The sequence below is a fragment of the Chelonia mydas genome, chromosome 15 (genome assembly GCF_015237465.2).
Source record: "Chelonia mydas isolate rCheMyd1 chromosome 15, rCheMyd1.pri.v2, whole genome shotgun sequence".
Lineage (NCBI taxonomy): Eukaryota > Metazoa > Chordata > Testudines > Cheloniidae > Chelonia > Chelonia mydas.
In genome coordinates, this window is record NC_057856.1 from 15441945 (window position 1) to 15459746 (window position 17802).

At 43.3% G+C, this 17802-nt stretch overlaps 1 protein-coding gene across 2 annotated transcripts in view; it reads left to right on the forward strand.

Annotated features, from left to right (window-relative positions):
• The window catches only part of PPM1F (protein phosphatase, Mg2+/Mn2+ dependent 1F), a 41614-nt gene that overhangs the window by 12174 nt on the left and 11638 nt on the right, over positions 1 to 17802 (forward strand). Inside the window, exons 2-6 of one of the 2 annotated variants that reach the window (XM_037878466.2) lie at positions 6967 to 7097; positions 12880 to 13079; positions 13852 to 14040; positions 15788 to 15931; positions 17542 to 17635. In XM_037878466.2, the coding sequence (XP_037734394.1) occupies positions 6967 to 7097; positions 12880 to 13079; positions 13852 to 14040; positions 15788 to 15931; positions 17542 to 17635 (758 nt within the window). The remainder of the gene's footprint in view (positions 1 to 6966; positions 7098 to 12879; positions 13080 to 13851; positions 14041 to 15787; positions 15932 to 17541; positions 17636 to 17802) is intronic. The other variant, XM_037878467.2, reaches the window with a different exon arrangement.

The following is a 17802-nucleotide window of genomic DNA, read 5'->3' on the forward strand; positions in this document are numbered from 1 at the left end:
TAAATCAGTAGTTCTCAACCAGGGGTCTGGGGCCCTTAGGGGGTCTTGAGCAGGGCCAGCATTAGACTTGCTGGGGCCCAGGGCAGAAAGCTGAAGTCTCACTGCATGGGGCTGAAGCCCAGCCACCCGGGGTTGAAGCTGAGACCTGAGCAATGTAGCTTCGTGGGGGCCCTGTGGCATGGGGCCACAGGCAATTGCCCTGCTTGCTACCACCTAACGCCACCCTGGCTCTGATAGGCAGAAAACCAGTTATTGCGGCACAGATGGGCTGTGGAGTTTTATAGCATGTTGGGGGGACCTCAGAAAGAAAAAGGTTGAGAACCCCTGCATTAAACTTCACAGGTACAATCGGGAGCCTCTTGTCTGTCTGGTCGTATAACAGAGATGATCTTCTGAAAGTATCACATGGGGCGATTGAGACAGGGAGGAAGAATCTAAACTAGATTTTTAAAAGAGCCAGGAGGACTTGGGGCTTTAGGTATTGATCAGTCTTTGCAAGTCCTCATGCCACCACCTACCAAGTTATATAGAGCTTGTTTTTCCCTGCATAGCACACCAGAGAACAGCTGTTCAGAGTCTGCCATCTGTTGCACAATTCTCAGTTCTGAAGCAGCTGTAATCTGTGGGCACAGAGCACAACAGAAGGTCGGTATCGTGCTTTCAGAACCTTTCCGAAAGTGTCATAATTGGGGCAGTGACTCTGGAGAAGATAGCTAGAGTCTGCATACGATCGAGGATCCGCAATAATTATCTGTGGATATCCGCAGATTTGCAGGGCTCTACACTGGGGGCCAGGCTGAGGCTCTGAGGCATCCCCCCCGCCAGAGCCCAGTTGGGGACAGCCACGTGGGCAGCTGTGGGGAGCCCATGCGGAGTCGCAGACCCTCCACCTGCCCTCAGCTGGGCAAGGAGCCTGGAGGGCTGGGATATGGCTGGGGGATGCTCTCAGCTCCCCCCTCCCCTGCAGCTGCCCAGCTGGGCTCCATGCTGGTGAGGGCGAGGGGAGACCTGTGGAGCTGCCCGGGGGGCTGCTTGGGCCCCCAACCCAGGGCAGGTGGAGGGTCTGTTGCGGGTCCCCACAGCTGCCCACCTGGCTCCTACCATGGCTGGGCTGCGGCTCTGAGCCGGCCGGAGCTGGGTTGGGGAGAGCCGCGCTGGCAGCTGTGGGGAGCTGCGGTGGACCCTCCACCCGCCCTGGGTGGAGGGCCCGAGCAGCCTGCTGCCCAGTGTCCCAGCCCCCTGCCCAGGGCAGGTGGAGGGACCCAGGCTCCACACAGCTGCCAGCGTGGCTCTCCTGGACCCAGCTCCAGCTGTGGGGCGGCTTGGAGTTGCAGCCCAGCCATGATAAGAGCTGTGGAGCCGCAGCAGACTCTCCACCTGCCCTGGGTGGGGGGCCAAAGCAGCCACCTGCCCAGTGTCCCTGCTTCCCTGCCCTCCAGTCCCTCTGCCCAGGGTAGGTGGAGGGACCCAGGCTCCCCACAGCTGCCCGCGCGGCTCTCGCAGACCTGGCTCAGGGGGGAGTGGCGCCAGCCATTTTAATAGCCGGGTGGGCAGCTGTGGGGAGCCGTGGCAGACCCTCCACCTGCCCTGGGCTTGGGGCCCGAGCAGCCCCCTGCCCAATGTCCATGCCCCCGAGACTCTCCGCCCAGCATTTTCTAGAAGACAAAACAAGACAGATACACATACAAGAGAGAAGAGAAAAGAACAGCAAAGATATAAAATGCAGCTTCTGTCTCTGGTGTTCTCTTGCAGCTTCACTGCTGGAAAAACACTGGCACGCACATTTGTCTTATCAGCCACTCAGACTTGACACATTTGTACCAGCATTGGGCTGCTTGGGGCATTGCTTTTAGCTGCCTCTTTCGCAGGCTTACAGTGGTATTGCAAAATATGCAGGCTTGCCTGACTAAACCAGACACTAATTAGACAGAAAGAAAAAGGAGAGAGAGAGGACACATTTGGAGACAAGGGAAGGAGACAGTCTCACATCCCAAGTTGTGTTCAGGATTTAGCCAGAGCCGGTGGATGAGGTGGTGTCATCTGGGTCCTTCTCTAAGGTCTGGTCTGGTCAGGATGTGTCTCAGGATTAGGATGAAGAAGGTCTGGGGTCCCAGGAGATGGTGGGGGGTGGCAGTCTTGGTGGTGAAATGTGCTCCTTCTCCTTGTCTTGTCTTCCAGTCAGCCAGCATTGCAGTTTTCCCTTCTGCTAATTTTCATCCCCCAAAGTCTCTTTGCTTTTTAAAATTCCCAAAAGGGATGGGTGGAATAGCCAATCTCCTCATTATTTTGTCCACCAATAGGTCTAATTTCTGACATGCCAGTTTTGGTCAATTGATTTCCAGTGCTCTACTCCTCTTGTTTACCAGTCATACTACTCAAGAACAGTGTTAAGATTACCCGCAAAACCTTTTCAGTTTAAATTAATTGTCTTTCTATCTCCTTGCATCTTTTCTTAAACAATTTTATATAACAGGTCATTGTGACAACTTATGAACTGTCATTCACTTTTTACAGTTGAGCTTACAATTTAGGTAAATTGTAAACCGAGTTATCACAATAGTCCACCTCCTGTTAGACCTGCTGAATTAGTCATGGTTGTATCCAGGGATCTGTAGCCCAGGTTCTCCTGGTCTGAGAGTGTGTAAATTGCAAATTCCACCCTTAGCGGTAAAGGCCTGGGGCCTGGCCCTGTGGGGTGCACACAGAAAGGGCATCCCTGCAAAAAAACAGCAGGTGTAGCCTACCAAGGGACTGTGAACACAGGCACTGTTTCTGCTCCCAATTCCTCCTCTTCTAAATCAGCTCCTGTTCCTCCATACTATCTCTCTCCCATGAGAAGAGAGACTGATTGTAACTGTCCATTGCTCCCTTCCTCAGTTAACCAAATATATATAAATTTTTTGGTTAATCTTCTGCTTTGGAGCAGGTGGGGCTGGAGCCTGTTAATATCTAATTTGAATCTCAAACACCACTGCCATGCAGGTAACTTCATATGAGCTAAAGTAAAGAGGAGGCAAGGTAGATAGTCAGCTTCACCTTGATCGATTGGTTCGTGTTGTTGTAGCCAGTCCTTCAGCCACCCACTGGCTAGGCTGTCAGGGGCACTGGACACCTGATCAGCATAGTGCACCAAAAGCCCAGAACAACCTTAGTGATCCATCAGCCTCCCAAATAGCTGGGATTACAGGCACGCGCCACTGTGCCCGGTATGGTAGATAGTGCTGCTAGTAAAACCCTATAAAATGTAGCTCAGAACACCTAGGTTCGTTTCAGGTCTAAAAAGGACACTGCAAAGCTATTTTTTCCACATCTCACTTGGCAGCGTCCTGCGCTGCTTCCTGAAAATGCTAAGGAATCTTCAGTGAATTTCCTTTTGGGAGCTGAGTGGTAATTGGCAAGAATGGAAGGATGTGACATGATGGTTTGTAATTCTTTTCCTTTACTCAGAGGGCAGAATCTACCAAGAATGTTGCACGCTTCCTGTGATTAGAGGTCTCAGTGAGACTTGTGCATTACAGCATTTCCTGTGCTTTAAAGTTGTCTAGGGTCCAGCCCATACTGAGCCAAGGCTTTTGAAGGTAGAACAAAAGCCTTGCCTGAAACCAAAGTATTGAACACTATTCTAATGTCAACTAGAAACCTGGTTTAGCTTTCAAATTCCATTCACAAGGCACCATAGGTAAGTCTAGAAAAGATCCTTAACTGTGGCTCTTAATAGCCATTAAAGTATACTGTGATTTCTCTTCTTGTTTCACCCATTTTCTTTCCTGCTGTTTTCCTCATAATATTTTCTGTTTCCATCTCTGGAGATAGAACTTATATTGATGCTTAATCATGGTACAAACCCTTGCACCATTTCTAGGCTAAGATAAAAGGTGTGATGCTAGAATATCTTAGGTAACATATTCTAACTAATACATTTGAAATATCTAATGTAGACAAGCTATCTGGCTGAATGAAAGCTCAGATGGGAGTATAGGCTTTAACTTGACCAGCCTAGCACAGGTTAATGTATATGCTACTTTGTCTAGATTAGACTTTTCGAACATGTTAGCACCTTTACATCATAGGCCTTGTCTACACTACCGCCTAAGTCGATATAAGTTACATTGCTCAGAGGTGTGAACCCCCCAACCCACCCAGAGCAACATAACTTACATTGACTTAGCATGATGTAGACACTGCTTGATGTCGGCGGGGGACACTCTCCTGGTCACATAGCTTCCACCTCTCGTTTACATGGAGTAAATTACATTGATGGGAGAGCGTTCTCCTGTCCATGTAATGTGTCTTCACTGGACATGCTAAATCGGTGCCGCTGCATGACTTCCTCATGCTATGCCTTGTTCTGCAATGCAGAGACTAGCTGTGCAGCTGACAGTTGCTGAAGCATTCTTGCACTCATGTTGTTTTGAATTCTCCTTCCTTCCTCCTTCCCCCCACAAAGATGCAGCAGCTCAAAAGGGGGAGAAGTAGAACATTTTCAGCTTAACATTTTCCTACTGCTGTTGCATTTCTACGTAGGTTGACTCCATTTCTCGTCTGCAAGGTGGTCTTGAAACTTCGAGTTGTCCATTTTGTCAGCGCAGTCATGCAAACATATTCCTAGTAAGCAGATGTGATTTATCCAATCATAGAATATCAGAGTTGGAAGGGACCTCAGGAGATCATCTAGTCCAACCCCCTGCTCAAAGCAGGACCAATCTCCAATTGTTTTTGCTCCAAATCCCTAAATGGCCCCCTCAAGGATTGAACTCACAACCCTGGGTTTAGCAAACCAATGCTCAAACCACTAAGCTTTGCCTTTGTCTGTTTAGATTGGATAGGAAAACAAAGACCTTTTCAGGCTTAACCATGCACTAAAAGAAATGGCAAAGTAGCTTCTGGTTTTGGCAAGAAAGCTTTGAAATGAAAGGAGGACTGCAAATACGCTTCTATGTGTTTTTGGAGTACTGAAATCACTCTCAAACTAAAGTAGGACATCGCTGCTACAGAACATTGCATAAAACAATCTTCTATATTAGCAGCCAGCTGACCTGCATGAAGATTTGTTTGCAGTAGCAGGAGGCACACATGGCCATGAATACTTGACAAAGTCTGCTTTTCAGCAAGGATTTTTGAAATACAGTAAAAGCTGTTTTATCCGGCATGTTGGGTGAATGGGGGGTGCTGGTAAGTGAAAAATGCCAGCTATATAAGAGGAAGGAAGATTGGGTGTGGGAGGGGGCCCGGGGTGCGGATCCGGGGGGCGCTCACTTCAGGCAGCTCTCCACAAGTGGCGACCTATCCTAGCTGCTCCTAGGCAGAGACATGGCAGGCAGTGCTGCACACTGCCCCCACCCCGAGCGCCGGCTCCGCTTCTCCCACTGGCCAGGAACCGCAGCCAATGGGAGCTGCGAGGGTGGCCCCTGCGGGCGGAGGCAGTGCACAGGTTGCTGCTTGTGGGGAGCCACCTGAGGTGAGCCATCCCCCAGATATGGGACCTCGCACCCCACCCTCCCAACCCCCCCAACCCTTTGCTGGCCCCGTGCCAACCAGACTATAAACCGGACTTTCAATGAAGATCAGAAGTGCTGGTTTATAGAGATTTCCGATTGGTGAAGTGCTGGATAAAATCGCTTTTACTGTACATTTGAGCTCTTAGCACCACTAGGAACTATAAATGTTCTTTTAAGATTTGAAAACTGGGGTTTGAATCTTTATAGAGCATTTATTATGTTAAAGCCAGCCAATTTATGCAGGCCTTCCCAAACTCTTTCCAGGAAACCCCGCTCCCACCCAAACCTGTCCTTGACCTGATCCAGATAGCTTACCATTTTACTTCTTTGGATGCAGTGTTAATATCCTGTTGATATCCAGAGACTCTCAGAGCCATGTTTGAAGTCCTGTGTTCATGAACTTCTTCGTTCCCAGTAATGTTTTTATTTCACTGCCTCTCCTCCCAGAGATCCTCAGCAGTGAATTCTTGATACCTGCTACACAGATATATTGCATATGAAATGATTATTTTGCAGTCACACAACTTTAAAGTTGGAACAGGCTTCCCTTGAATCTGCAAATTTATTATTTAAAGCCTTATCACGAGTCTCTTGTGTGTATCATATAAAACTCTCACTATGCATGTACTATATCTGTTTAAAGCCCAATCCCCAGCGGACACTCTTTTCAGTTCCACTCTGCACTGGTTTTGTGGAGCCTCCACTCAGGAGACCCTGGGGACTGGAATGCTAGAGGCAAAACGTTCCAACCTCTCTCTGACCTATGCTGTGCTAAGATGTTACACTTTGCACAAAAATTCAGTCACCTTTCCCTTCACCTGTCCAAAGTGTATTGGAGCTCTGGATGCTATGTGTTTAGTGATGTGCACATACCATACACTGGGATTCTAATATGCTTGGTAATATCACAATGGATAATTATCCACATTTCAAGCAAGAAATCAGCAAAAACCCACCAAAAGAAATGAGTATTGGGGGTGGGAAGGTGAATAACTCCTATCATATCTGTTTAAAAATAAAGAAGACATGGCACACAGTGAGAGAAGCAGAGTGCCTGAGCTCAGTCCTAACAAGGCTCTGTAGGTAACAGTTCCCATCACAGAATGCAAGAGCACAAGATGCAGTCTGTGATTGAAAGAGTTGAAAATGAGGCAGCAGTTCAAAATCACACTTCATGCACCTCCTGCCCCTGCATTCTCAAGGGAACTGCTATCTTTGAATCTAAACTGAGTTTAGAGACTTCTAAAGGTCTTTGTATACTACAAATAGTGGTAATACTAAAGTGTGACACTTGTTTTCAGTTGTCTCTGGAGACTATTAAAGTTACATCCCTGACCAGGAGTCACAATTATTGGTAGCTGCTGGGGCTTTCTAACTTTTTGAGCCATGAGGTTGCTGACATCGGGAAGGCCACGGTTCAGTTTAAATTTAATACGATATATTTCTTTTTTTCTTTTCCTCGCATCAGGAACGCACCGCCTCTTCTTGCAGCATCTTTGATCCACGCTGCAATTGACAGACTGCTACAGACTGATCTTTCTGTTTTTAAGAAGCAGAGTGTGGAAGAGGAGAAAGAGGGAGACCAGAGGAAGTTCACCTGTAAGTATAATATCCCTCTGTGGATTTCCACAGGTTGTCTGCTGGAACACTTGTAATTTGAAATACTTCCTGGAATACCTGGTGGGATGTTTTGGCAAGCAAATAGGGAGCAGAGCGTTTATCACTCTTACAGAATGTGGGATGAAGGATGACTTTGTGGTCAAGGTGCAAGCATGGAGTCGAGACCTGGACCAAGACTTTCAAAACTGATTAGTGATTTGGGGTGTCCAATAAAGGGGCATGATTTTTCAGAAACTGCTAAGCTACCTACTTCCTGAAAATCAGAGTTGAGTCACATTGGAAGGAGTAACTCTAGCTCTTTTGTTGCTAAATGGAGAGACTTCTGTGAAGAGTTGATTGTCAGTCTTTCTTGAGGAGTTAACCTTTTGTAATTTTGAAGTACATTTGTTTCTTTACATGAGTAACCTTTTCAATGATTAGCTAATGGTAGTCCATTAATGTGCCTTTTCAGTCCACATTGGAATCAGTGGGGTCTCTACTACGCAGCTACATTAAACATCATAAGTACAACCCACTTAAATCTTTGAGCATCTCTGCCCACACGCAGGGTCAAGATGACAGCACCTGTGGTCACGCTTGAGCCTGCAAGTGTCAAAACCCCAGGCCCTTACATTTGGTGAAACAACTACCTGAAGGGGCGGGGGGTTCCAACGGGGATGGAGCTCGGCTGTTCTCATTAGTGGCAGACGACAGAACAAGGATCAATGGTCTCAAGTTGCAGTGGGGAAGATCTAGGCTGGATATTAGGAAACACTATTTCACTAGGAGGGTGGTGAAGCACTGGAATGGGTTACCTAGGGAGGTGGTGGAATCTCCATCCTCAGAGGTTTTTAAGGCCTGGCTTGACAAAGCCCTGACTGGGATGATTTAGTTGAGGTTGGTCCTGCTTTGAGCAGGGGATTGGACTAGATGACCTCCTGAGGTCTCTTCCAACCCTAATCTTCTATAAGATCATCAGTACTGTATGGACTACGTGATGATGGGTGGAACACTGTTGGACCTTCTACCTGGTGCCTTCATTCCCTCACAACCAGCTGATGTTGGGTAGGGAACAGACAGTTGCGCACTGTTTGAGCACCGTGTAACAACCAGTTCCATCGCATTTATTCACTAGAATGTTTAACTTTAAGCCTTACCAAACCTCCTTTTACCATTTGATTTGGAGCTGGAGTGAGGGTCAGATGCTGCAGGAATCAGAAGCTAGAAATGGAAATAATCTCTTGGGTAATCTAGACCATCACAGACAATGAAACGTTATTTCCTGTTGCACACTTTCTCCAATCTGTTTTTAAAAGCCCTGCAGGATGGGGCTTCCACTTCTTACCTTGCAAGACTAATCCACTCGCCATTAGGTTTCATTGTCCAGAAATCTTTTCCAATATTCAGTTTAAATTTTCTTTCTTAATTTCATCCCATAACTCTTGGCTGTATCCTTTACAGCACCCTAAATATTTTCTCTCCCTCCTTGATGTGTACAGCCTTCATGTGTTTGTAGACTGTTATCACGCCCCCTCTTTATATGCAAATAGCTGGTTTCAATCAAATTGGCCAAGGCCTAAATAGCGAGTGCTAGCTCTCCTCCTCCAGAGCATAGAAAAATTATGTGGTGGTAGACTTTAATAGAGAATGTGGGAAGGGAAGTGCAGGAAATATAAACAAAATTTGTTTTTAAACACAGTCTTCTCAAGACATTTGGCAGCTCTTTAGTACCACAGATTCAGGAAACATTTTTTCATTCATATGCCAACCCAGTTTGCTTTCTCAGAATTGAGCTGATAGTAAATTGGCTCCATCTCCTGGGATACTTGAAAACTGCAGGCCCTTATGGAAAGCTGAGCTACTTAGAATTGTGATGATCTCTCAAGAGCTGCAAGCATTTCTTTATGAAACTGGCTTTTTCATTCCCACAATACCCTAGATGACATTGTGGATGCCTCATAACCCTTTCATAAATTTTCAGTCTCATAGGCCTAGTGTCTGCCATCCTTACTCACTTGAGTAATACCTTTCTCTGAGAGCAATCCCACTGATTTAAATAGAACTACTTTTAGAATACTCGATATGAGTAAGGATGGCAAAATAGCCCATGATGGACAAAGCACTAGTAATCATAAGTATTCACTTGCTGTATATAGACTGCTGCTGCTATCTGATTCATTGGATTTAATCCTTTGTATTCTGACTGTGCCAACAAAAGTTTGCCTAGAGGGGGACACGGTGGTGTAAACTTCCCATGCTTCTGTTTTTTGCGGGGAGGGGAGCAGAGTTGACTGCTGCAGTTCCCAAAATAGGTAGAACCAGTTGCTAAGAGATGGGACCAGCACTCTTCCCAGGCAGCCTCTGCCAGAGAGGCTCATATAGAGCCTGGCTGGAATTTAAAGCTGCCTTCACTGGTTAGAATCCTGAGGGCAGTGTGGTCATGATACTGCTGATTACCACCCTCCAGGATAATCTGCTTTCCAAACCAACTGCCACACAGGGTTAAGGAGATGCAATTTGTGCCCTGGGTACTCAAGGTGAAGTTTGGCTCAATATTTGTATCCCCTTGATTGGATTCTAGATGTGGATTTCTTTCTTTTGGGGGTAGGGTGTTTGGAGGTTAGAGTTCTGTAGCCAATGTGATTTCACCAGTGTAGTGCATGTCACTGCGTGGGAATCAGAGATCTTTGTCAGTGTGGCCCTACGTAGTCTAGAAAAGCAAGCTTAAATGTTTTAAACAAGGATCATTCTTATGGCACTAAAATACATTCCAAAACCGGAAGGGCAAACCAACAAAACATACCTTTTGAAGATGACCTTGCAAAAATTCCATTAGTCTGAGCAGTGTGGTGTAAGGTAGGAAATGGAGACACAAATCCACTCAGTTTAGACTTAATCAGTTTTGCGTTTTGTTTATAAATTTTCAGACAATCATTTATTTATAGTTTGACAGATAAGTAGGTAAGATGGAACAGCTGGGGGCCCGAATTACCGAGTTCCAGGGTTCTGGGTTGCTCTTAGCCACTTCATGGTGGTCTTCTCAGTGTCTGGTCCAGCATTCTCCTACTTGGTCCCTTGTTCGCTTGTTTTTTTTTTTGTTTTGTTTTTTTAATACCTTTCCACATGACCTATTCATTGCCTTTCTTCCAGTCAACATTGAGCATTGTATCTTCTGTAACCTGTGCAATACACATGTGCAAGCTTCAATTAACATAACTTCTGCTGTCTACACTATTTTTGTCATGTCTCTTTATCATCGTATTACTGTTTTTCCTCAACATAGGGATTTTTTTTAGCATTACATTTTATCTTCCTCTTGTATATACTCTCCAACACAATATGTTCCATGAACAAAAATGTATATCCTAAATTATTTATTAACATAACCTTTTCATTTAAGTAGAAAAGTTATGAAAAACTATCCTTAATGTCAGCATATTATCTTTTCCAAACATTGGTTTCCAGGTAACTTTTTACTCAAAATTTAGCTTGTAAATCATTAAAAAAAAATGGTGTCAGCTTACCATGGCATGGAGTTCACAAACTGCTTAAAACTTACGTAAAGAATAAAAACAAGAATGGAAAAATATAAAGCAAAACCAGAACAAAAATCACAGAAAAGAGAAATGAGACCAGATACAAAGGGAAAGAGAAATAGGAGTTGTGGAAAGAATATGGACGGAAAGCAAAAAGGTTGCAAGCAACTATGCTAGAGTATGGGGGTGGGGAGGGGAATATAGCATTTGAAACCATCCAGCTATGCACATATCTGAACTATGTATGTGGCTTTTTTGTTTGTTTGTTTTATGGTTTCCCTTGCCCTACTTTTCAGTTGCTTATTAAACCCACTTGTCTTGCCTTAACTGTAGGGCAGGAGCCATCTTTCACTCTGTTTATACAGTGCCTAGCACAATGGGGCCTCGCTCCTCACTGATTCCTATAAGTACTATTACAATACAAATAATAAATAACTTTGTTGATTTGCTAGGATATGTTTTAATCTTTTTAAAAAGAGAAATTTTTGTCTTGATATGAGAGACTTACCATTATAGACCAGAATACCATTGATCTTTCATGAAAATAGACTTCAAACTAACTTTAAAAACTTGGGTTAGTGACACAATATCACTATACTATTTAAATGTTTGGTTAAGGAAATCTGCCTCACAGGCATTATGCTGTGTAATGGTATACATATTTAGACTATATTAACGAGCATATGTAGACCAGCATCTATATTGATTTTCTCAATTTAAAAATAGCTGCATGTGTGGTGAGTGCACTTCTCAGAATTAAATATCGTGCTTATTTAAAATTTCTAAAAATAAGTAAATCAAAAGTGATTATATCACAGACTGACCACTTGCCAATATTTGGTGCATTAAACCAAAGCTCTTCATTCACCAGGTGCAAGAAAGTATCTGAAACTGGACATCCAGTACTGTGGATGAGAGAACGTGCTTGAGAAACTGGAGTTAATGCTGAGACGTTCTTAGTGCTAGCAAGAGTTGCTATAGTATAGAAATTGAAAAGGTAGTTTACCCAGTAAAGAATTTCAGTGCTGTAAAGTAGAAAGATCTGTGATAGTTAATTGCTTTAGTTCTACTCACCCTTTAAGCAAGTTGATTTAGCATTGGGTGATAGTTTTTACTTGGACAGCAAACTTAAAATTGCAGCCTACTTGAGAGACCCTGCATTGCTAAGCTAGAAATGATCACAAATATCACAGTTTATTGCTCACCAGACTGAATGCTGGGATTAATGAAATTTGAGATGAGTCCAGGAAAGGATTTGAGTGTCAGCTAGTACTTTTCCTGTTGCTCTCTATAGTGTTTTGATTCTGCTCTGTAATGGCAAAGCAGTAGTGTGGCAGAGATGGTCTTCTGTCCCTCATGCTTTTAACATTTGATAGTTCACTCTCTGTGTGAAAATGATTGAAGAAGACAACAGTTTAAACATTTCTGCAGTCTGATAGTGCTGGGTTATTACCTAGTTGATCCGTCACGTGATACATTCTGTGTATCCATTGTTTTCAGTGAATATAATTCAACTGCACTTAACCTAGGTCTAACCCAGACTAATATTTGTGACCTGTGTCAAGACAACAAAAGCCCTGTGCACAGTCTTTAGAGTTTTCTGATCTGCATCTAATTTTCTTTATAAACGGATACATTTCTGCCAGTATGCACAATACATTGCACTCACAATTCCCAGTACTGGATCATTTATGTCTAATCTACTAAACTGACTTTGGATCCTCATTGTGACCTTAAGCAGTCTATTGCCCTGGAGAACTGTCAGCCATTTGATAGCATGATGAACTTCAGAGGTAATAACTATTTAATAAACTGGTGACTGAAAGACCTGTTGTCCGTAATACTCTACTGTTGGGTCAGAACTTTTTGCCTGTGATTCTCAAGAGGGGTTTGACTCAGAAGTGTGTGGGCCAAGCATAATGATATATATTTGTTGCTCCTTTTTTCATAGTGTCCCAGTGGAGTGACTTTCGGAGGGAGTATTCTGTGTATCCATAGGCACTCGTATGTCTAAAACCAGTGGATTAAAGGGAGGGACAGAACTCTGGCTCCAAGCCAGAGGCTAGTACAGGCAGAATATGTTGAGAGAATGCATTAGTCCTAGGGAAGAAAACTTGTAGGAAAAGACAAAAGACGAGTGAGGGGGTAAGTAGGAGAGAGGAGATTGGGTTTGAATATCATCATTTGTTTTCCTTCTCCTTTTCCCAAACATCCCACTAAGTCACCTACTGTCTCTCTGCCATCAGTGCTGGATGGAGGCTCTTTGCAGCGCTGTTTCTTTAATAAGCTGCGAGACATCTGCTGTGAATGGCAGAAGCAACTGCCATCCCTGAAGTCACTGAAGTGCTTCCTGCTGATTTCCAGCCATGCCATCCGCAACGTCCGCCGGAAAATGGAGGACAGACATGTTTCTCTCCCAGAATTCAATCAGCTCTTCGGCTTGTCGGTAAGTCTCTGTGGCCAGGAGAGGTCGGTTCTAGCATTCATTCAAACACCCCTTGAAACACACTCATGTCCTAGTATCACAAAGGTGCTACAAAGGATTTTCTGACAGCAGTCCTTTTATCAGTCTGTACTGGAGCAGAGACCTACTGGATCTGTGTGTTTGGGTTAGCTATATAGCATTTTTTTGTGACATTGATATGCTCCCACCACAAGGGTGAGAGCGGGAAAATAACTCACTTTGGGGGCGCGGGGTGTTGCTATATTTTGTGAGAGAATTGATGATGTAAAGGTGAAAAATAGCATTTTGGTTGAGGATTCAGGGATGCTTACTAAATATATAATGGAACCACACAACCTTCCAATCTGCCTTTTCAATTCCTATTCCTTTTCAAGAATCTGGTCAGTGATCAACAAGGAGCAAAGAAAAATAACACATACCCCCATGAGATTCATATTCTATCTATTTTACACATTGGTAAACTGATGCAAATTACCCGAGGTTACACACAGTTAGTGGGAAAGCTCAGAGTAGAATACAGATATCCTAATTCCTACTCTCCAAATCAGTTTGCTAGATCATGTCACCTTACTTTCCTTTCCCAGGGAAGATCATGGTGTTTGTGGCTCTCAATGTATTTGCATAGTATTGTATCCATGTTCATGCTTGCACTCTCTCATACATATGTGTGCACATTCTTTCACTGAAATGCTTGCATAAAATCTGGTAATTGACTTTTATTTCTGAACTCTTTGTATCTCCCTCCTGCCAAAAGGATGATGTTGATCGAGTATACTTTGCTGTATTTGATGGCCATGGTGGAGTGGATGCCGCCAATTATGCAGCGACTCATTTGCACGTAAATGTTGCATTACACAAGGAGATTCTTAAGAACCCAACTGAGGCCTTGAAAGGCTCTTTCCAGCAAACTGATGAAATGTTCCTTTTCAAAGCTGAAAGAGAGGTGAGTGCGTAGAGTAGGGTTGCCAACCCTCCAGGACTGTCCTGAAGTCTCCAGGAATTAAAGGTTAATCTTATATTTAATTAAAGGTTGTCATGTGATGAAACCTCCAGGAATACATCCAGTCAAAATTGGCAACCCTAACATAGAGCCAGATTCCATTATAGTTAAGCAGTTGGGAAATTGCTTGGGTGACAGTAAACAGGAATGGTGTTATGCAGAGAATTTTGTTCTCCTACAGTTAGACTTTGAATTCATTCTGATTCGTTTGCCAAGTATCCTAAGTGGAAAATATTTCACTGGTCACATTAAATTTTCCCTTCTCATCAGAACCAGTGCCTGCAAGTTCAGGGAGATGGAAACTTTGAAGTGAGGAGTTAGTGCTATTTCAGGATCCTCAATCTCAGGGAATATACAGGCAACAAAGAGTTGCTTCCCTTGAGAGAAGAAGAAGGGGGAAAAAAAAAAAGACTAGCCCCAATTGTATCTGCATAATTTAATACAGGAAAGGCAAAGAAAATCTTTCTATTTATTTTCTTAAGGCTGGTTCCACTAGCACCATCACTGACCTTTCTCTTCCTCCTTTCCCCATATTTGGGAGAGTGAAGTTGGTGTATGGCAAGATAACTGGAGGATGAGAAATTTTAAAAATGACTTAAACTAGGTTCTTGAGTTCAAAGTATTGTAAGGGAACTGAAGGTGGTAAAGGTCAAATGAAGGATACTCTTCCATCTTTATAGCAGCAGCATTGAAACTTGACCATTCAAAGTATAACAAGGATGGCTTTTTATAATGGACTGTAATATAGCAGTGGAGAAATGCTTACCTTGAGAATATTTTTCACTGCCACTAGGAAGGCAGAGATACAGTGGCTACATCTGTTTGTATGGGGAAGAAAAGTCACGTTCAGTACTGAAGGGTTCTTCCTGCTGAAGTTAAAATCAAACTGATTCCTCTGCTTTTCAGAAAAACCCAAGTAAACAAATGGTTCTGGGCCCTTTGAAGCTCATGTTGGAGTTAGTGAAGACAAGGGGAAGAGCATAACTATAGCAGTGTCAGACACTTGAAAGCTAGAATAGGGTTTCCTCTAAACCTGTGTTTTCTCTTATGTTTGTACCTTTTATTCAGTGGATTGCCAGTCACAAAGATCTAAATTACTGCATAGTTAACAAGCTTTAATTAACCCTAATTAAGGCTAAGTTTTTGTCATGGTTATTTTTAGTAAAAGTCACCGACAGGTCACGGGCAATAAACAAAAATTCAAGGAAGCTGTGACCTGTCGGTGACTTTTGCTGCTGCAGCTCCATGGTTTCCCCTGCCACCGTGGTGGATAGGAGCTATGGGGCCAGTTCCCCCTCTGCCCACGGCAGCTGAGCGCAGCGGGGTGACCATAAATTCCAAAGAGAAAATGGGACACCTAGCATCTCTCGTGAGGCACCCCCCTCACCACTCAAGGTGGTCACCCATCACTGGAACCCTGACGAGGGCCCCCTCTAGGAATCCGTCACATGTCAGTGGAACCTTGCAGGGGGCCACCTGTTGCTGGAACCCTGCCAAGACTCTGCTGGCTGCCAGCTCCAGAGTCCTGCAGCCCCTGGGGCTGAAGCAGAGACTGTCACGGAGGTCTCTGGAAGTCACGGATTCCGTGACTTCCATGACCTCCGTTACATAAATGTAGCCTTAACCCTAATTTACAATGTTATGATGTTAAACTGCAGTTTAACTTGCACTGCTCTGTTTTCCTTTGTAGAGGCTGCGGAGTGGTACAACAGGTGTATCTGCCTTAATTGTAGGGAACAGGTTACACATAGCCTGGGTTGGAGACTCCCAGGTAATGTTGGTGCAGCAGGGAAAAGCTGTGACCCTGATGGAACCTCACAAACCTGAAAGAGAAGTAAGCCTGTTTTCTTTGGCTCTCTCCTCTGATGGCTGTAATTAATTTACTTTTGGCTCACTGAATCTCTTTAAATGAAGACCTGGCCAACTACCAGCTGACATTGAACTGCTCTCTTTGTAGACAGGTTATAAAAAAGGTCTCTAAGTAGCTTTGGAACTATTTGGAATCTCTAGATTTCCTGGAGTCTGGCACATATGAAAGTCTATAACTAGAATGACAAACTGAGCTGATAGGTTTCAGAGTAGCAGCTGTGTTAGTCTGTATCCACAAAAAGACCAGGAGTACTTGTGGTACCTTAGAGACTAACAAATTTATTAGAGCATAAGCTTTCATGGGCTACAGCCCACTTCATCGGATGCATAGAATGGAACATCTAGTAAGAAGATATAAATACATACGTACAGAGACGGTGGAAGTTGCCATACAAACTGTAAGAGGCTAATTAATTAAGATGAGCTGATGGTATTGGTGGCCGATCTCATCCTTGCAATGGATGAGGATACAGTCTGTTGGCAGTTTTTGATAAGTGGTCATGAATTACATCTATTAAATTTAAAGTCTCTAGCAGGACTAGATGGAGCCACTTTTCAGTGATTTCATCCCTTTTAAGTTGGACGGTTACGGAGCATAATTATGATGTGTCAGTCTTGCCTTTCTCCTGTCTAGGTGTGTGTTCTCAGTGCATGTTTTTCCAAAGGAAAAAAGGATTGTGCTGAGGAACAGATTTGATCTGTACTCTCAGTTGGGAATCCCCTTAGAAAAAATAAAAAGAACCTTGTGAATACTGTAGTACTATGGAACTTTGCATACAGGGCAACCATGAAAAATCTACAACTGCAAGCCTTTTATTAACAAAATTAACTGATTTTTTTTTTAAAGTTACCATTGAGTTAGTAAATTAATGTTTTAATTTCAGACCTGGCTTACATAATAGCATCATCCAAACGGCAATAATAGTCTAGTATCATAACAGGCTTAATTAATCTTACATTTCTTTTTATTAAAATAGGTCAAATATAACTCAACTGACTTACGTACAAACTGAAAAGACAGTAGCAAGTTCTTAGAGGTGGCATTGCATGAACCTTCTCCTTTATAGTATAAATATTAAAGTTTTTGTAAGGCTTGAGGAGTATGGATTATATTAATAAAAATGAAATTTGCCTCTAGATACAGTTTTTATTTCTACATCTAAAAACCTTAGCCTTACAATTATCCTTTTCTTCCTACTTCCATTCACAATCTTAAATATTTGCACAGTGATGGGGATATTGCCAGTTTGTTCCTATAGAAATGACTTAGATAAGGATTCTTCCCATAGATTCACGAGCAAGCAATGATGCAGTCATAGGGAAGATGTCTTGTCTTGTTCATGTATATTCAACTTAACATTGCAGTAAGACTGATTTTTTTTTTTATTAAGCACGTTTTTCTCTGAACACTATTGATTCCCATTTCTTTAATAATATAAAGCTATTTGCATCCTACTATAAGTATACAAGTTGAAGGGATTTAAGATTTTTCTCTGCAACACTGGATAGCAGTGAATTTAGTAAGATATAGGATATGCTCTTAGTATAAAAAGTTGATGTGCTTCTTTCTTCTAGGATGAGAGAATGCGTATAGAAGCCCTAGGTGGCTGTGTGACCTACATGGACTGCTGGCGGGTCAATGGAACCCTTGCTGTTTCCAGGGCTATTGGTAAGTAACACCATCTAAATTAGTCAAAATTGAATTATCCTTAAACACATAATCTAAAAAATCCTGGGGCTGAATAAGTAAACAACCATTTATTAATAAAGAGATTATAGTGTTTGCCCAGCTTGGGCCGAAGAGTAAATTGCTTCTATTATTGTAATTGCTTGAAT